This window comes from Bidens hawaiensis, unplaced genomic scaffold (genome assembly GCF_021521415.1).
Source record: "Bidens hawaiensis isolate Kalapana, Puna unplaced genomic scaffold, B.hawaiensis_p1.1 tig00419396_1, whole genome shotgun sequence".
NCBI lineage: Eukaryota > Viridiplantae > Streptophyta > Magnoliopsida > Asterales > Asteraceae > Bidens > Bidens hawaiensis.
Genome location: NW_027504847.1, coordinates 898,868 through 919,312, shown reverse-complemented (window position 1 = coordinate 919,312; position 20,445 = coordinate 898,868). Strand labels below are relative to the sequence as shown.

The 20,445-nt window shown below is 35.7% G+C and overlaps 3 protein-coding genes and 1 pseudogene across 4 annotated transcripts; 1 reads left to right on the top strand and 3 right to left on the bottom strand.

Moving 5' to 3' along the window:
- Window positions 1–4,039: 4,039 nt before the first annotated feature.
- On the bottom strand, window positions 4,040–7,005 carry LOC143608548 (shikimate O-hydroxycinnamoyltransferase-like; annotated as a pseudogene). The gene is made up of 3 exons (XR_013149282.1): window positions 6,839–7,005; window positions 5,093–5,482; window positions 4,040–5,029 (listed from the first exon to the last, which is right to left on the bottom strand). The product of XR_013149282.1 is annotated as a shikimate O-hydroxycinnamoyltransferase-like (transcript).
- A 5-nt stretch (window positions 7,006–7,010) lies between these two features.
- Window positions 7,011–8,543, bottom strand: LOC143608551 (uncharacterized). Its single transcript, XM_077083566.1, has 2 exons — window positions 7,504–8,543; window positions 7,011–7,452 (listed from the first exon to the last, which is right to left on the bottom strand). Exon 1 carries the CDS (start codon window positions 8,531–8,533, stop codon window positions 7,520–7,522), a length of 1,014 nt encoding a protein of 337 aa, XP_076939681.1. The 5' UTR covers window positions 8,534–8,543; the 3' UTR covers window positions 7,011–7,452; window positions 7,504–7,519.
- Window positions 8,544–11,260: 2,717 nt separating this feature from the next.
- On the top strand, window positions 11,261–15,238 carry LOC143608562 (ABC transporter I family member 17-like). Its single transcript, XM_077083573.1, has 4 exons — window positions 11,261–11,533; window positions 11,986–12,318; window positions 13,362–13,549; window positions 14,970–15,238. The coding sequence occupies exons 1-4, from the start codon at window positions 11,518–11,520 to the stop codon at window positions 15,219–15,221; spliced, it is 789 nt and encodes a 262-aa protein (XP_076939688.1). The 5' UTR covers window positions 11,261–11,517; the 3' UTR covers window positions 15,222–15,238.
- A 1,125-nt stretch (window positions 15,239–16,363) lies between these two features.
- Window positions 16,364–19,825, bottom strand: LOC143608655 (4-coumarate--CoA ligase 2-like). The gene is made up of 5 exons (XM_077083634.1): window positions 18,799–19,825; window positions 18,070–18,268; window positions 17,767–17,977; window positions 17,486–17,588; window positions 16,364–16,641 (listed from the first exon to the last, which is right to left on the bottom strand). The coding sequence occupies exons 1-5, from the start codon at window positions 19,777–19,779 to the stop codon at window positions 16,522–16,524; spliced, it is 1,614 nt and encodes a 537-aa protein (XP_076939749.1). The 5' UTR covers window positions 19,780–19,825; the 3' UTR covers window positions 16,364–16,521.
- Window positions 19,826–20,445: the final 620 nt, after the last annotated feature.

Sequence of the window (20,445 nt, the reverse complement as noted above, 5' to 3'; positions counted from 1 at the left end):
CCATTTTCGTTCTTGTGGTTTGGCAAATAATACGAATTTAGTCCAAAAAGTTTATTTTTTGCATATGGACTCTCCACGTTTCTCAGTTATTGCCAATTACATCGAAATTACTAACCCCGTTAAATTTAATCGTTAAGTCAGGGGTAGACATGTATTTTCACCCTTTCTTTATTATAATACTTAATTTAGTGAACTGCGGTTTTCATCCCTATAGTTTGTCCAAATTTGCAGTTTTAGTCCAGTGGTTTCAAATTTGCAATTTTCTTTCATATAATTTCATTTCACTTGCAATTAAACCCGAATTCCCTAATATCGTTTAGTCTGGTTGTTAAAACCATCAGTGTGCCCTTCACGTAAGGGACATTTTTGTTCCTTGTTTTTTTTCCTTTTTCCCCAAATACACCCCAGCCCCTCACGTAAGGGGACTTGCGAATTAGGACTAAAGTTTATATAGGGAGAGAAACGACAAAACTGGTCGTCATGTGAGGGGCACACAAATGGATTAACGATCAAAATTAACGAGGTTAATAAATTCGGGTTTGATTACAAGTGAAATTAAGCTATAAGTACTAAAATTGAAAACTTGAAACTATTGGACTAAAACCGCAGATTTGAACAAACCACAAGGACGAAAACCGCAGACCGCAGTTCACTAAAATAAGTATTATAAGAAAAAAGGGTGAAAGGACATGTCTACCCCTGAATTAACGATTTAATTTAACGGAGTTAGTGATTTGGATGTAATTGGCAATAACTTGGAAACGTGGAGGGTCCATATGCAAAAAATAAAATTTTTGGAATAAATTCGCATTATTTGCCAAACCACAAGGACGAAAATGACACTTTAATCTAATTATTTTATATTATATTATATTTTATTTTTTAATTTGTAAATAATTTAGTTTAAAAAAATATAAAATATAAAATGATTAAAAGATGGATTAGAATATACTAATGGAGAAAATTCCTAAAATAGTCCAAAATAAGATAAAGAAATCCAAAATAGTCAAAAACTTTGCAAAATTCCCATTTTAGTTCTCAGAAATTCATCTCCGTCGACACATTTGGATTCGTGACGTGAGATTTCGTTAAACCAGTCAGCTAATGACACGTGTAAAGGTGACGTGAGTTTTCAATTGAAATATGTCTTCCCCATTAATTTTCAATCCAAAATCATCCTCTCAAAAACCATGGTTTTCTAATGAAATCTCTCTAGCCCGTGAGTTTTCAAAAAAAGATGATATTTGGGTTTTTATTGAAATTCATCTCCTCGGATGCATTTCAAATCTCCTCCGATTAATTTAAAAAAGTTTGAAAAAAACGATAATTTTCCAGTGAATTTAGTCTTCTCAGAAGATTTTCAAAAAAGTTTTAAAAAAATGATAACTTCCCAATTAATTTAATCTTCTCAAATGATTTTCATAAAAGTTTTAAAAATACGATAAATTGGGTATGAAGAAAGATTGAAACTTTGCTAATCAAGAAAGTGATTGTGAGGGTTAAATGACAAGTGTTAAGAATGTGGTGGATGGTGGTGGGTGGTGGTGGTTGATATGGGTATGAAGAAATATTTAATCTTTGGTTGAGTATCGTGCCAAGAAGGTGGTGAATAGTGGTGGTGGGTGGTTGATATGGGTTTGAAGAAAAATGTATGTAAAGATTATGATACTTTAATAGGTTTGGCCGGAAAATGGTGGTGGTGGTGGTTGATATGGGTATGAAGAAAGATTCAATATTTTGACATAAAATGCATGGAAAGATTATGAGTTTGATGTAAAGATTAAATCTTTAGAGGTAAAATGTATGGAAAAATTATGGTGGTGGTGTGGTGGTCAGTGAGTGCTGGAGTTTGAAAAATGTTATAACAAACCGGTACTTCCGAAAAAGATGAATAAATCTAAAAACCATCGAATCCCATAGATTTGTAATAAAATTCATCGTATCTGACAACTCTTCTTTCAATGCAAAAAAAGATGAATTTAATCTAAAAAGCATCGAATCCCTTAGATTTGTAACAAAATTCATCGGATCTGACAACTCTTCTTTCAATGCAAAAAAAGATGAAACTAATCTAAAATGAGTCAGAGTAGATGGATTTAAAAAAACACGGAATTCGATGACTTTTGAAATCTCACGGGCCAGATGAATTTTATTGGAAAACCATGGTTTCTGTGAGGATGATTTTGGATTGAAAATTATCGAGGAAGACATATTTCAATGAAAAACTCACGTCACCTTTACACGTGTCAACATCTGACTGATAAACGAAATCTTACGTCACGAATCCAAAGGTGCCGACGAAGATGAATTTCTAAGGACTAAAATGGGAATTTTGAAAAGTTTTGGACTATTTTAGATTTTTTATCCTATTTTGGACTATTTTAGGAATTTTCGCTACTAATAACATATCACATGTAGTAAAATTGGGTTGTTACATACATATTCTCTTAATGCGTCTAACAAAATAACACCATAAAAATTTAAACATCGTTATTATATATGAAAGATAAATAGATAACAAGTTACCTGCAAAACGAATAAAATGTTAGATCATTAATTATTATAAGGCTGAGGGGTGTGGGGCGCTACGCGGGGCGCTAGAGCCCCTCCGCTCGCGCCCCGGGGCGCTAACCCCACACCACCGGGGCGCGAGCAGGGGCGCGAGCGCAGAAATCCAGGCAGGCGTGAGGCTGGTCGCGGGAGAAGAGAGAGAAAAGGGACGTTGGGAAGGGAAAAATAGCCGTTGGGAAGGGATTAAATTAAAAAATATATATATTTTTTCCCTAAATAATACCCCATTTCATCTATAAAATACCCTATTTCACCCATATCAATCACCACAACTTCAAAATAAAACCCAAAATCAACCCATCTTCCCAACTTTTTTTTTAAAAAAAATGTCGTCGTACTCGTCTGATTCCGACTCCTCCGAAGAGGATGATTTGCTTCTTCATGTAGGGGGAGTTTTGACCGCAACCGTGGTCGATCTCTTGCAAAATCAAGCCCATTAAAAAATGTGTGTTTTTTTAATAATTTATAGGTTTTTTTAATAATACGTTGTTTGAATATATTTATAAAAAAATAAAAAAAAAATTCGCTGGAGCCCCTGCTGGAGCCCCTCCACACCAGGGCCAGGGGCTCCAACGGGGGCTCCAACACCCCCCTTATCCAGTTTCTCTCTCTGCCACACGTCATAATATTATTGGCTGGAGCCTCCACTGGAGCCCCCATTAGAGCCCCCACACCCCTTAGCCTAAGAAAGAAAGTTGTGTGTAGCGTACGGCATATTGTCAATTCACGTTCACTTCAATGTTCTGATATGGGATGCAAGATGTTCACATTAAGTAAATGGGACCAATTATTATTATTATTATTACTATTATTGTTATTATTATTATTATTATTATTATCACAATGAAATTATAATTATCAAATGGCTTGAAAAACTTTCCGTACTTGATAACAATTTTATTTGACACGTTACTCCCCTATAACATTTTTTTCATTTTATAACATAAAATTTGTGCATTTTATTACGTAAATACACTATTTATTTTATTTATTTATTAACAAACATTAAGATTTTTGTTTTAACAAAATGCAAACTAGCTCCAAAAACTATTAGAAAAACACTCTCTAAACAATTAAAACAATTGTAGAAAAAATGTATTATTGAATTATCAAAATATGTTTAATTGTAACTAAGAAAAAAAATGTTTTTCCTATTTAATAAAAAACAAATAATCGTTTTAAACAAATATAAAAATAGTAAAAACAATTCTTAAAAAATGTGTTTTTAAAACAGTAACAGTAAAATATAACACAATAACAAAAAAGCAACCAAAAAGGTTTGAATTGTATAAATATGAAAGTTGAGGGATGAGGTATGGTTAGTAACAATGGGATGAAAGGGTGTACGTTTAGCAACACCCTTTATTTAGTTGTTTTCGTCATTCGAATTTGTATTTAAAAGTTATCAATTAACAAATAAATGTTAATGAATGATTTTAGCCTTTTAGTAAATCACTAAACATACCCCATACATATATACATGCATACAAATTAACTTATTATTGAAACTTTACAAATCATTCAAGCTCTATATGAGCAAGAATTTTATTGATAAAATATAATTAGTGTTGCATAATAAACGTATCAAGCGCTAAATTCAAATTGCGTAAAGCAAATTATTGAAACGTTTCATTTGTTCAGCTTCCAGCCCAATGACGATCGATAAGCTCCCATCGTTTATCGGACTTGGTAACAGATAACACCTTCCTCTTGATGGGAGCCTTGCAGGCCCCATGAAGATGGGCCGGCCCCATCCAAAATCAGCATCGTGTACCGGAAGCCTAGCCCAACTTATTACTTGAAGATTCGTGTACTTATAATCCTCGGGCTTCTGATCAAGGTGTTGTTCCAGATAATCGAGCGCTGATTTTAGATGATCGTTGTTCATCATCGCTAAAGCATTATGGATTTTACTTGAAGCGTACCAAAAAGGTTTGGATTGAATTTCGCCAGATGTCATTATAGCAGCGGCTGTGAAGATAACGTTACCAAAATAGCCCGGTGGAAGCGGTGGTTGTAAGCGGGCTCGTCCATCTACCGCGATTTTGAGCTTGGTGGTTTGATCATCTCGCAGCCCGCGGGCTTTACACACGCACTTCCAAACATGGCCCGTTAAAACTTCAAAAGAGCTATAACTAATTGTGCTACCATAAGCTTCCTTTGCTTTTGCTTTGAGCACGTTGAGTTGGTCTCGGGTTAACTTGAAAATTGAGTAGACTGTTTCGGATTCATCCGTTGGGACATTTGGATCCGGGGAGTATTCGACGTGGTCAAAAACGGGTCGTGGTGGGCCCCGTGCACAGAGGAGAGTTCGGTCTATGAAGGGTGGGAGAGTGACGTCAAGGCCACGAGCCATATCGGACCATGTGTTCATGAAGTGCATCGCAGACATCCCATCCACGACACGATGGTACATACCAATTCCTAACGAAACCCCACCGCATTTGAAGTATATTACCTGTTCAAAGACAGTTGTTTTAACTAGAAATAATAATTTTGAAATTAGTAAAATATTATAAACCTGTAAGGCCAACAGAGGATACGAGTCGATTCCCAATGAGCAATCAACCACCGGAATGAGTTTCAAAAACTCCGGTTGGGGAGCAAAGCCACCAAAATCATCAATAACACCATCAGACTCGGCTTCCAAAAACAACGCACCTTGTCCTTGACAATCGATCTCAATCCGACCGTCTTCACCTTCTATAAACCGGCCCGCCATTGGGTAAAACGTAACCAACGCCCTGCTCAAAGCGTCCTTCATCACTTTTATATCAAAGAAGTTGGTAGCACCGTTGGGGCAATGAGATCAAGGCAAGAGTTCCATAGCTTTACGGTTGGCGTCTCCTTCGCTGGCCTCACCATCGTCGAATCTCTTACCACCACCTTCATCTCCTTGATGTTTTAACACCTGTTTAATTCAGCCTCATTTATATTTACACTAAGAAGTTGGGTGATCTTTCAAATCATCACATGCAAGTGTTTTTTTTTCCTTTTCTAGAAAGCATATAAAATCAAAAATTTGCAAATAATGTGATCCTTTTAAATAATAGCCAAGTCTTCGTTAAGTTAGATAGTTGATTCGAAAAAAGATACTTTATGCTAACGGCATCAAAGTGTTGGATAAAACTATACTCTCTAATAAAAACGTACAATGTTTTGTCACTTGTCACTCCCACATTAACCATCCCAAGATAAAGCCAACTAAATCCCTAAAATCATTCATTACCATTTATTTGTTAATTTATAACTTTTAAATACTAATTCGAATGACGAAAACAGCTAAATAAAGGGTGCTGCTAAACATACCACCTCCTCAAGTTTCATATTTATACAATAAAAACCTTTTTGGTTTCTTTTTTGTTATTTTGTTATATTTTATTATTAGTCTTAAAAACACATTTTTTAAGATTTTTTTTTTTGCTATTTTTATAGCGATTCTTTGTTTTTTTTAAATAGGAAAAACATTTTTTTTTCTTAATTAAAATAAACATTTTTTTGATAATATAGTAATACATTTTTTCTATAATTGTTTAGAGTGTTTTTTTAATAGTTTTTGGAGCTAGTTTGCATTTTTTTAAACAAATTTCTTAATGTTTGTTAATAAATAAAAAAAATAGTGTATTTACGTAATAAAATGCACAAATATTATGTTATAAAATGAAAAAAAATGTTATAGAGAAGTAACGTGTCAAATAAAATTGTTAAGAATTGAAAGTTTAGGGAAGGGGGTATGACAAGTAGAATAGGGGGGTATATTTAGCCTAACCCCTAAATAAATACTTAAATTGTATTAAACACTATTGTAGCCGTCTCTTAACAATGTACGATAAGTTTATTGTTTTTTGTATTTACTTTATTATTAAATATTGTTTTTTTTTCATCAATTACCCGTTAGTACACAGGTCTCGAGCTAGTATGTAATATAATATTATTAAACACTAATGCAATTGTATAATTACATTTTATCCATATACATTTATTTCATTGTTCAAGAAATTAACAGGATGTGATCACATCTAAGTTGTTCATTTCATGATTTCTTATACATTCATATGAATCACTTAGACTAAAAAGTCAAATGTAATGTTTAGATGATAAATAAAAAAATGACATAATTTCTTGAATTTAATTCTTTGATACTTATCAATATAGGCAATGACTGTATTTAAAAATAGGTAACATTATTATATCCATAATCAAATAACTCTATAAATAGAGATGGTGATATATGGTTTATTATGACTATTTGAACAAAAATAAGTACCTGACTACCATGTAACAAATGGTTCATCTCATCAAGACTAAAAGGCATCAGCTTTAATTAGTTTTCTGCAAGAAAACACCAATATAAACATATACAGATTATAAATTTAAAAACAAAAAAAATGATAGGTAAATTAGTTGTAGAAATTACCTTAAAAACGAAGAGCAAATCAAGCCTCCGTGAGACCCTGACTTATGAATCTTCATGTCCTCGAATGTTACCAAAGCATATAATAACGCATCTTTACTACCTGGATGACGCATTTAACTCTTCAAAGAATTCTACTTTAAGAAAATATTATTGCAAAATACAACAGGAATATTGACCATGCTTCATTAGGAATAAAACTATAAATATGTCATTAATATTGATACTTAAATAAATGCCTAACCTTAAAAATGCATATTATGCAATTCTTAACTCTTTAATCAAATAAGGAGGTACACATATTATTCCTGCAAAACTTTTCTATATAATCTCATCAACTAAATTACAGAAGCAGCAGAAAGTACGCAGCGAGACATGCTAATTATACAACAAGGCAACCGTACATTAGCATCCGTTTTTCACTTCTTGATTCCGTTTTTCGTTGGTTGCTGACATGGCGCAGGAATCTTGATCATACCATAAACGAGTCCCACAAGCCCGATTGAGATATGAAAAACATTGACCCGAAGCAATTTATTCATCAAAATCATGTGTACAACATATGTTCTCTAGAAGTGCGGGCCAATCATCTCCAAGCTGTTTACAATTAAGTTCCATAGCAACCCTAAAAACTAGCAAATTTATTAACCGCTTCGGTTTCAGTTCTTGTTCTTGTTCTTGCATTTGACCATATTGAGACCGAAAATGATCACTTTGTGTTGACTTGTGAACGGATCTTGATACATTTAGTGCAGCACAAGACTTAATCAAACTCTTTAAGTAAACATCTAATCCGTTGTTTAACACGTTTGCACAATCCATTGACACGCACTGAAGCCCGTGCGGTATAATAATCTGCTCCATACGTTCCTTTACTGTTGCCGCGTCTACCAAACCGTCATTATGCAGAACACCGACACATTTACTGTTATTTCCCACGTGGGTCCCACTTATACTGGTGGGAAATCGCGGGATCCCGAGTGGCGCGTGTAGTGAAGTTCTACCCGATATGATTTTCCCATCCCGTTTAGCTAATGATTCGGTCCTTTCTACACGGGCTTGTTTAACGGGCTCTTGTATAGACGATGAAAAAGGAGAGAAATTTATCGACCCGTTTGACCCGAGAGCACTTTTACGGTCCACGACTCTTCTATCACGAGCCGCAGTTCTCGCTTTCCGCGGGGACGGAGGAAGAATATCGCCATTGACCAAAGTCAACGGGCTCATCAACGGGCTGGTAACAGGCGTTACAACTGGAACCGACCCGTTCTGATGATGACCAACACCGTCTAAAGCCTTCTTATTGTCACGTGTAATCGTACACGCATTTTTCAAAACCGCACGAATCAACTGATTATGCAGCCGAATATTATCTTTCCCGATCGCCCCCACACAAAGCTTATCAAACTCGCTTTTACTCAACTTCAAACTCAAAAACCAATTCAAGTAACCCAAATACTGGTTCAATCTCTCCACCCCAACTTTCTTGATCAACTGACTTCTAACTTCCACAAGATTTACCCTTAAATTCGGCTTCGGCGGTTGCATTATTCAACTCCAAAATCTAATAAACCACTCACAATAATCAATTTCTATCTTTCAAACCCTAATTTCTAAAACCTTATAAAAATCCAATCTTTTTACACCAAGATTGATCTTTAAATTCGGCTTTGGCGGGTGCATAATTCAACTCGAAAACCCCATAAACCACTCTCACAATAATCAATTTCTATCTTTCAAACCCTAATTTCTCAAACCCAATTAGGGTTTCACTTAATTCATATAAAAATCCAATCTTTTTACACCAAGATTGATTTTTAAATTCGGCTTCGGCGGGTGCATAATTCAACTCAAAAATCCCATAAACCACTCTCACAATAATCAATATCTATCTTTCAAACCCTAATTTCTAAAACCCAATTAGGGTTTCACTTACTTCATATAAAAATCCAATCTTTTTACACCAAGATTCATCCTTTTAATATCAAGAAACTTAATTTAACCAAGAACCCACAAATTATTAACAACCCATATAATAATCAAATCAATTCAAACAAAAACCCTTGATTTTGATTGAATATTATAATGAATCAATAAACTTGCAGCCAATTTCAAGAAAGTTGCAAAATTTACCAAAATGAGAGGTTAAAATGGTGAAAATTGAGCAATAATAAGCTTGAAGAAGTGTTAATGGTAAATGATGATTGGAATGGCTGACCTCATTATTATGGGTGTGTCTTGAATTTGGGATTTGATTTGAAAGAAAGACTGAAGTCTTTGATTGAAGAATGAATATGTGAAGTGAACTCGTGTTTGGTTTTTGTGTTTGTGTAATGCGGTAAGTTGTGTTGCTAATTGGTCCTTGGTTTTGTTCATATATGCAAACCATACACCTAAATGTTTATAGCTTGTAAAGAGTTAGAATTAAGTTTTATGTTTTTGGTTTTTATTATTGGTATAATGGTTTTAAATAATCTTAACTATCACTTTTTGGGCTACGTCGGTCCCAATTAACAAAATTGCTGGTGACAGTCCAGTTTTTAACATTTTTGCTTTCAACGGTCCACGACGAACAGAAGCGTAGCTCCGTTAGTTTTTGGTCGCCGATAAAACTCAAACATTTTATTCAAATCTCTTTGAAACCTTAGATTGAACGTTTAGGAACCTTTTTTAGTAAAAATCAAATTATTTAGGTTGTCGGAACCTTAGGTGGTGGTCATTGGAAAATGTTTGTGGCCAAAAAAAACTCCTATTACAGGTGAAACCATCTATGGTGGTCTTCAAATAGTGGTGGTCAGCGGTGGTGGTGGAATTCGGGTAGTGGTAGTGTTCAAGTGGCGGTGTTGGTGTTCATGTGTTGGTTGGAGGTAGTGGTGGTGTTCATGTGGTGGTTGTTGGTTGGAGGCGGCGGTGTTCAAGTGGTGGTGGTGGTGGTGTTCAAGTCAAGTTTTCCAGCGAAAAAGGAGTTTTCTGATAAAAAAAAAAAACATTTTTCAGCTCCCGGAGCTGATGGAGTTATGCTTCTCGTTAGTCGTGGATCGTTGGAAACAAACATGTTAAAAGGTGGGACTATCACCAGTCATTTTGTTAGCTAAGACCAGCAATGATCAAAAGATAATAGTTGGTATTATATAAAACCAATATACCTTTATTATTTTAGTATGAGCCATAAAATGACTGAAAAATTATTTTGATTTTGTTTGAAACTGGATTGGGATAGTTGACGGAAATTTGAGGAGTTCCTCCGGCATGGAACATGGTAAGTATGGATGATTACACCACTTGTATATCTACAATCATATGTTTCTTGCAGCTGGAGTGTTTACCAACAAATGATCAACGGTTTCGAAAGGTTCGGTACACATTACACGACCCCATATCACTAGAAATGATCATTTGTCTTGATAGTGCTTCATTTGAAGGAATTGTGTTATGTGTCGTCTCTACTCAAAGTAATTAACTTTCAACAGTCAACAACACTCGCTTCTTCTAGCAGTGCGCCACATATAATCATGTCGTGTATCTTTATGAGCTTATCCCTCACTAAACACAATTTATGTGTCTCAAAAGCAAATAAATTCGGGAATATTTCCTTAAATTTCCCCAATTACCACCAATTATCATGCCAATATAATTGAGTTTCCTTTGCTAATTTCCTCTTTTATCATCAATCTATAACGATATCATTTCAAATGACAGTTCTTAAAATATTCGAACTAGTTGAGTAGGTTTGACGGAATTAAATTTATTAATTTAATTGTAAGTTGTTAATTTTTATAAATTTTATTTAAATTAATAATTTTTATTTTTAAAAATATATAGGGCCATTGTTAAGGTAACGGAAGCGTTGATGTAGATATAATGAAGATAACGATGAAGCAGTACAAGAAGACTTATGAAAAGTAAGGTTTCTCCAACATTGTTGTCTGGGAGATTGTAAGAAGCTATTCGAAATGGGAACCCGTTTCGTTGATGGAAGTGAAATTTGAAGGTTACTCAGATGAAGGTTTCACAAGCAAAATTCCTGACCTCGACAAAGTTTGGTTAACATGGCTTATGCAATAAAGGAACAAGAAAGAGAAAAGAAAACACATCTTTTGAATAAAATAGAAGAAATAATATTAAGAAAATATGAAATGACGATGTTCATACCGGAAGTACAACGGGAGGCTATCTGACAAGAATATTAAATAACATTAAATATCAATTACCGTTTGATTTCGATTATGTCTCGTTTCATAATCGAACCAAGCCAAACTAAGCAACGCCAAAACGAACCGCGGAAACTAAACGACAAACTAACTCTTCAACCCCATTAAAGCATTCCTTGTACTTTTACTCCTTTGATTAGAATATTGATCATGTCGTATTCGTATATGACATTATGATTTGGCATCCCACTATGACACAAAAGATTCCACACACACACAGCTACTTAGGTGATATCCATACAAAATGAAACATACTGAGGAAGGCAGTTTGCTCATCTTCATAATCTGATTATCACAACATTCAACTTCAACTCAATTTTCATGGACAATTTCCAAGGTAAGATCACTTATAATCCAAAAGGGTAACCATTAGTTAAACTTATTAACCAAATATATTTTAAAAAAAAAGTTTATTAGTTTCTTTTTTTGGTTTACGCATTTCATCAAACACTTGGTGTGCATGGTAAAAACATCATGTTTTAGGACTCATGCTTAGCTATAATACAATCTTTTACCTGTAAATTAAACTTATTTAACAAACCCATTTATGTTGTTAGCAATTCAGACTTCATGATCAGTTTATTAACTACTTGTTCTGATTTAGCCATTTCATCGAACACTTGGTGTGCTTGGTAAAAACATCATGTTTTAGGACACATGTATACATATAATACAATCATTTAACTGTAAATTAAACTTATTTACCAAACCCATTAATGTTATTAGCAATTCAGACTCCATGATCAGTTTATTAACTACTTGTTTTCATTTTGGCATTTCATCAAACAGTTGGTGTGCGTGAGCATTTACTATCACTAAATGAAGCCGATGAAGAGGTTAACGTGTCAGGAAGCAAAATTCAAGTAAAGGGTTTGTCAAGATCATCAGACAAAGGGGTTTTGATCCTTCAAAACGTGAACTTGGATATACCCAGAGGCAAAATCATGGGGATCATAGGCCCGAGTGGTAGCGGGAAGTCAACGCTGCTAAGAGCTCTGAATCGCCTTTGGGAACCGCCTTCTGGGACGGTGTTTCTTGATGGAAAAGATATTACTGGGGTTGATGTTCTTGAGCTTCGGCGGAAAGTGGGTATGCTGTTTCAGCTTCCGGTTTTGTTCGAAGGTAAATGATGACTAGGCTCGAGCTCAGCTCGCTTTGACTTACGAGTGCGAGAGTTCAGCTCGTGAATTGTTTTTTTAAGCTTGGGCTCGGCTTGTTTGTTTTTCTTAATTGATTTATATATGTTTTTTAATTATTTATATATATTCAAAAAAAAAAAAAACTTAAATGAGTCTAAACCGAGCTCGGTCTCGTGTAAGACCTTAAACTAGTCAAAGCTCGGCTCGAGCTCTGTTGTGCAGTTTGAAAATAATATATAGAAGTACAAAAGAAGTAAAACTTAAAATGTATATGGTTGCAAAAGTCGCTAGATGCTCCCAGGACGGTGGCGGTCGACTGGGGAGTTGCGAGTACTCGGTCTAGGCGGAGAGTACTCGGACATAGAAACTAATTTTTGGGAATCTATATATCTATGTCAAGTATCATAAATCTACTAATATTTATAACAAAATACGTGAATATCAATATAAATAAAAAAGATACAAATTTAAATACTAATGTATCTAAAATTTGAAAATAACTAATTAAAAAATTGATAAGTCATTCTTTAATAGTATAGAAATATGAATTATGTTATAACTTTTTAAAATCAAAATCGGGTCGAGTTGGCCGAATAGATCCAATTGTGGCGGAGGTTGACCACTTTTGATCGATTCCGAGTAACTAGGCGGATTTAAAGAAAGTCGCCTCGGCACCATACCTTGTAACGATTACTTGACGAGTACCCGGCGCCTAGTCGGGATTTTTACAACCATGAATTATACACAAGGCTTGTTAATGCTCAACAAACCTAAACGAGCTTCCCATACAATGCTCGGGCTCGGGCTCGGGATCGATAACTAAACGAGTTTTGTTGGAGGCTTGGGCTCGGCTCGGCTTGAGCTTGAGCTTGAGCTTGAAAAAACTCAACTTGTTTCGAGCTTTTTATCGAGCGGATCTCTAGTACCTCGCGAGCGGCTCGGCTCGTTTGCACCTCTAGAGTTAATGTTTAGTGTGTTGGATCCAAGTGATTAAGATTTTGATTTGATGAACCATTTTTTGAGCAGGTACAGTTGCAGACAACATAAGATACGGGCCACAGTTGAAAGGAAAGAAACTAAGAGATGAACAAGTGTACGAGTTGTTGACTTTTGCTGACCTTGATTCATCATTCTTTAACAAACCCGGCAGTGAACTGTCAGTTGGTCAAGCTCAAAGGGTTGCACTTGCGAGAACATTAGCTAATGAACCAGAGGTAACCCTCTTTGTTTCTCATTTTTCTTGGTTTTTTTATAGGTAAAAGTCTTCTTAAGTAATAGCATATAAACACCAACCGAGCTACATCTGGATAATGGGTAAGCGAGCAACAAGTTGTGCCGCTATCCCCTTTTGAATCGCAAACCCTATTCTACTAAATATAAATCTTTGGTTCCTCGGGCCGCCTCATGTGCGTACTTTTGGGTCAATCGTCAAAATTAAGGTTTTTAGGAGATTGAAGGTTTTCTTCATAAAAAGGTTATTATGTTAAACAGATGCGAGGCGGAGCTTCTGATTGTAAATAAAGCTACATGATGCGTGCGTCTTACACTTCGCGCCTTTGCGTTTGGACGTAAACGCCTCGAAGCGTCTTGTGCTTTTTTAAGCCAAGAGTTTCTTCTTTGATATTATGAATATGATGTCATGCTTTTTTTATGTTTGCCAAATATATCAAGTTTGGGTGCTATTAGATGTCCCTTTTAATCAACACTTATTTTAGAGTAAATGCGTTTTTAGTCCATGCGGATTGACCAAAATACCAGTTTTATTACAAAAGATTTTTTCTGGCTTTATTAATCCAATAGTTTCGCTATCATCACAATCAACTCATGTATTTGGTCCAAAAAAGAATCTAATGTACTTAAACAAAATCTATTGGACTAAACCGGTATTTTGGTCAAACCATAGTGACTAAGGCTATGTGTAGTGGAGGGGCTACAAAATGGGGCGACTTGCGCCATGTGGCCCCCAGTCAGCAAAGGGTAAATTTTTGTTTTAGGGGTGTAATAGTGTTGTAACCTTATATATATAATAATAATAATAATAATAAACACAAACACAAACACAAACCAGGCGATAAATAGTCATCGCCCCCCCCCCCCCCCCCCCCCAAATCTCGCCCCCTTTGTTGCGAGAAGGGGGGGGGTGTTCACCAAAAAATCGCCCCATTTTCCTTGTTTTGTCGCCCCATTACGGATGGCCTAAAAACCTATTTAACTTCTTATTTTATTATTCTGCTTTTGATATCATAATGAAACGTCATTTATCTTTTAATACATAACCAATTCTAAATAGAGAACTGTGAAAAAACACATAAGCACTCGGCACATTTTTCCGGGAGTTATGTAATTGCTTATCACACTCTCTTTCTAGCTACCATTCTAGGGTGCATTTAACACAAAACCGGTTATATGTAGTCAACAGTATAATACACTTATACATAGTGTTTGGTAGATATAATAATGGGAAAATCTATAACCCTGATTTTTCAAACAAAATCTTGCAAGTAAATTCTAACTTTTAGTCTTAGCTTTATTTTTTATTTTTTTATTTTTATCAAAATGATGTAATATAATGTATTTCACATCTAAGGTTAGGTGTGTGAGAATCTCACATATATTAAATCTTTTCTATCACAGGTTTTGTTGTTAGATGAGCCAACGAGCGCGTTGGATCCTATATCGATGCAAAACATAGAAGATGTGTTGGTGAAGTTAAAGAGTAAGGGAATGACAATTGCTATGGTCTCTCACAGCATTAAACAAATTCAAAGGATTGCGGACGTGGTGTGTCTTCTTGTGGGTGGTGAGATCGTTGAAGTTTTGAACTCGAACAACTTATCAGAAGCTAAGCATCCTATGGCAACAAAATTTCTCGAACTCGGTTCTTAAGCTTTCTGTATTTGTATTGTAATAAATAATCCGCTAAACACGTTATCGGAATATGCAGTTTGTAACTTTGTATCATTAAAATCATATTTATGAACGGGTTGATTTGGTTTATCTACACGACAGCCAATCTATAAGTCTGTAACAACTGTTGAAATTAGTCGTCAAAGTTCGCATTTGGGTCGAAATCCATAAGGGTAGTTTAGTCGTTACTAGTTTATTTAGTTATTCGGTTTTTATTTATTTAAGTTTAGTGTATCTTGTGAATTACCGGATAAACATAGGATTGTTATGTTATGATTCTCTCATAGTTTTTAAAATAATCCTAATCATTAGGAATTTAAATCATAGGTTTAGGTTATTTAAGTCTATTTAAACTTTAAGGAAAAGATACAATACAATAATACATTAACGTACAATAGGTACGCGAATCCGGTTTTTCACGAAATCGATCCATGAAATCACATAACAACATCTCGGAATCATCAATACATATCCAATTAATCATTGGTTCACCGAAAAAAACAGTTTTGGATGGTTATTCGATCAATATTTTACTTTTTTCACGAAAACCGTTTTTGAGCGTTTTAGGTTTTTGGCTGAGCATTTTAGGGTTTGGTTGAACGTTTTTTAGCATTTTAGTACTTTTGCCTTTGCTTTTTGTCTTTAAGCGTCTTGCGTACCTATCGCACGTTAAGGCATTATTGTACAATATCTCGACCCTAAACTTTAAATGTCATAGTTTCTATATATTTAACTAATAAAAATTAAAAGTTCTTTTTCTGGGTAACAAAACTCGCCAACACAGTATGTTTCAGAAGTGGACGTTTTGCGACATGTGACGTCCCAGTTAGATATATGAATTTTTACAATAAGTGATGTAGTGGTAAAAAAAACCCTTACAATAAGTACTCAATTATTATAAATTAAATATAAGTAACATTAATAGTTGATTGGTTGGAGTTTATGGGAAAAGACCTAATGATATTTGAAATTTAATTTGTTTTTCTTATTATGTGACCCGATCCAATCTGTCGCAAACCAGACAAAAAAAAATCTAAAATTAAGCTATATATAGCCAATTCCCAAAAATCTTAAAACACTATATTTAAAGAATTATAGCATATGAAACTGGAAAAAGAATACAATACACAAACAACATCCACCTTATATTTATCTTACAGATTTAAATGAATTGAATGCAACACAAACTTTTGATGTTGTATAATTATACAAACTAAAAGTTTTTAACTTGGATCATATTCAATCATTACAACTCTGTAGAGACAACCGATTATCACGATTAATTTGGAATACCAGCCGCTAGCTTCGCTCTCAAGTCCTTGCGAAGAATTTTTCCCGATGGGGATTTTGGGATCGCCTCGATAAAGAACACACGGTTAATTCTCTTGTAGAATACCACCTGAAAATCATAATCACATCCATCATTAAAATCACAAATATAAATGTTCGTGCAACCAGAACTTGCTGATCGGGGTCATTATAATTTACCTACCGACTATAACCAAGGGGTAATTGGGTCAAACGCCACTTTTTTATAAGGGGTATAATAGTCTTTTTACTAAAATTTAATAGAAAATTTAACGAACATCTACTCTAAGAAGCGTATGTGTCACGTTTAAGCAAACAGTGAGGAACAAAGGTTATTTCAAACATAAGAATCGAAAACATAATACTTAAACATACCACGAACACTATCCGTGTAGTTTGTTCCTAGATTTTTAGCGATAAAATTACGTTAAAGTAATATTAAAGGTTTTCTTTTTTTTTAAAATGTTCAAAATTGCAAATTTCCCTTTTTAGTTAAATCTTGAAAGTGAGTATAGTTTCCTCTTTAATTAAACTACATAAAAAAATATAGTTTCATTAGATTAAAAAAATATGGTTTAGTTAGATCTAGCTGAGAAAAGTGGGGCAACGGACTCTCCAAATTAGAGAGTGTGCTGCTCTGACACAAAAAAAAACGCCGTTCTAAGAAAACAGATCTAGCTGAGAAGACAGGGGAAAATATGTTTTCTATTCTTAGAATATAAAAATCTACTTTGAATTCACAACAAAAGATTACTTGCATTCAAATAATAAACTTTTGATGACTTCCAATCTATCAACTTATTTGTCAATTTATTATACTTCAAATCAATTTGTTAAACTATATTCTAAATCAACTACTTAGCCTTTTTAACTTGTAAACATGAATAACAAAACGATCGACTCAACTACGTGAATAAATAATGCCGAGAAATTACCTGTTTCGAAACAAATTGCTTAACGTCAGCTTCCGTGATAGTTGATCCATTCGCCTTTACAACAAAGGCGACAGGAACCTCTCCCGCGTTCTCATCTGCCATTCTACAAATCCAAATAATTGTAAACTTTAAAACATGTAACTTTTTGTAATGACAAATGTTACTCCTACTCTACTCTGCTCAGACTGATAATTCTAAACCACTCATTTATCACTTCCTCTATAAAAAGCATGTGGGCTAGCCCCGCATTGGCATCAAATATACAAGATGAGCAAACTTACGGAACAACTGCAGCATCGGATATATCAGGATGCGTGAGCAACAACGCTTCGAGCTCAGCTGGAGCAACTTGAAATCCTTTGTACTTGATCAATTCCTTCAACCGATCAACGATGAAAAGCTCATCGTCGTCATCAATGTAGCCAATATCTCCGGTATGCAACCACCCGTCAACAATCGTCCTCTTTGTCGCTTCCGGATCGTTAAGGTAACCTAAATGCCGTAATTTTTTTAGTCTCGCGTTAAACGGTAATAAAACAAAAAACTATGATATTTAATGTTGTAATGCTCGAATTACTACTAACCTTTCATGATCTGATCACCACGAATGCAGATCTCACCACGTTGATTCCTCGGAAGAGAAGCGCCAGTGTCAGGATCGGCGATCTTCATCTCGGCATTGCGAACAACCGTTCCACACGCTCCGGATTTGATCTCGAACGGCTCTTTAGCGAAAGCTAAACACATTGCTAGCACCGGTCCTGCTTCCGTCATCCCATAACCCTAAAAAACATAACCATTACAAACATATGAGCTCTAGATTATAATATTGTACATGCCATATATACACACACCATCTGACATCTAACCCTATACCATTTCAAACAACTATAAAATTCATATAAAAGTCACACGACCGCTCTAACCAAAAATTTTCAAAGTTTAACCGTCTATGGTTAGAAACGGCCATTCTAACCAATATTTCTCGAACCAATGATTTTCAAACTTTGACCCCCCCCCCCCCCAATGGTCAGAACGGCCATCCAAATCCAAATATTCAAATACATCTGACATCTAACCCTATACCATTTCAAACAACTATCCATATAAAAGCCAGACCGTTCTAACCAAAAATTTCCAAAGTTTGTCCGTCTATGGTCAGAAATGGCCATTCTAACCAATATTTCTCGAACCAATCATTTTCAAACTTTGAACCCCCCCCCCCCCCCTATGGTGCCATCCAAATCCAAATATTGTTCAAACTGCTATTCTGACCAATAATTTGCAAAGTTTGAGTTTGTTTTGTTTACTACCTGTCCGAGCTTAGCATTAGGGAACTTCGCCCTAACCGTATCTTCAAGCTCTTTCCCTAACGGGGCCGCACCAGACATCACCGTCCGAATCGACGACAAGTCATACTTATCAACAACCTCCACATTTTTCGCAATCGTCAACACAATCGGCGGCACGAACGGCCCGATCGTCACTTTATACTTCTGAATCAGTTCCAGAAACGGCACAATATCGAATTTCTGCATGATCAAAATCGCCGCACCGGCACGCAACCCACACAACAATATCGAATTCAATGAGTAAATATGAAACAAAGGCAGTACACACATCAACACATCCTCACTATGTATCCACAGATTCGGATTATCACCATCCACTTGTTGTGCCACACTGGTCACAAGTCCCTTGTGAGTCAACATGACTCCCTTCGGTAGACCAGTGGTCCCGGAGGAGTACGGCAGCGCCACGACGTCGTCTGGCGCTACGTCCACCTCCGGAAGCTCGTTTGCATCGCCGGACATCAGTTCCGAGAACTGCAAGCACCCCTCCACGTCCGCGTCGATGCAAACGAGCTTCACCGAATTCTCGGACGCAAACTCCCGCACCTTCGGCACGTGCGCCGACTGTGTAATAATAATCTTTGCGTCCGAGGCCCTCGCCTGCTTCACGATCTCGGCGGGGGTGAAGAACGGGTTGGCCATCGTGGACACGGCGCCGATGTACGACGCGCCGAGGAACGCGAACACGAACTCCTTCGAGTTCGGGAGTAAGATCATGATAACATCACCCTTGTTGATCCCAAGCTTGTGGAGTGACGAGCTGACTTTACGTGACGTCAGCTCGACGTCAGCGTAGGTGTACTCGTCGCCGGTGGCGCCGTCGATGAGACACGGCTGGTGAGTGAATTTATTAATATGTTCAAAGCAGTAAGAGTGTAACGGAAGGTGGTTTGGGATATAAATGTCCGGTAGCTTTGATCGGAATATGGTTTCAGCCTCCATTGGATAATAATAATAATAATAATAATAATAATAATAATAATATTATGGGTGGGTTAGTGAAATAATTGGTTTGAATTGTTATTGATGATGAGGAAAAATGTTTATATAGAGGGAGGTGGGGGAGGGTAAAATGGGGATTATGGGATAATAGGGAAGGATAAAGTGGGAATTTGTGTGTGGTTGGTGAGACGGGGGAGTAGGTGTTTTTGGTGAGGTGGGGTCCACATGAGGGTGTTGGTGTCAAGTTGACTTGTGGAGATGAAGAACACATTAACCGATCCTCTTGAGAGGCATTTTGCTTACCTACCACACTAGCACTCTTCATAGTTGCCAAATAAATCAGATCATTTAAATTTTTTTATATATTTAATTTTGTTAATATTTTATATCTTGATCTCAATCATTCTTATGTGTGTTTTATTTTTTTAGAGATTTAATATGTACAGATTTAATGTGTACATCTGAAGTTATTAAATGAATCAATCTAGGTGGTTTTTGTTTACTAAATGGTTTGTTTTGGTATACCTAAAATCATAAAATCATATGACTGTTAATATGCATAGAACTAATCAACATGAGTTTTTTTTATATGAATTCGTTGTAATAACTATTGTTGTCACTATAATCGTCCACCATTGTCCCCGCTAACTCGTCATTGTGGTCGCA

Coding starts and splice junctions, on each gene's coding strand:
- LOC143608551 (XM_077083566.1), bottom strand. CDS start 8,533: ATGCAACCGCCGAAGCCGAATTTAAGGGTAAATCTTGTGGAAGTTAGA.
- LOC143608562 (XM_077083573.1), top strand. Junction 12,319..13,361: donor GCTTCCGGTTTTGTTCGAAG/GTAAATGATGAC, acceptor TTTTTTGAGCAG/GTACAGTTGCAGACAACATA. Junction 13,550..14,969: donor CATTAGCTAATGAACCAGAG/GTAACCCTCTTT, acceptor TTTCTATCACAG/GTTTTGTTGTTAGATGAGCC.
- LOC143608655 (XM_077083634.1), bottom strand. CDS start 19,779: ATGGAGGCTGAAACCATATTCCGATCAAAGCTACCGGACATTTATATC. Junction 18,269..18,798: donor CTAATGCTAAGCTCGGACAG/GTAGTAAACAAA, acceptor TATGTTTTTTAG/GGTTATGGGATGACGGAAGC. Junction 16,642..17,485: donor AGCAATTTGTTTCGAAACAG/GTAATTTCTCGG, acceptor TATGATTTTCAG/GTGGTATTCTACAAGAGAAT.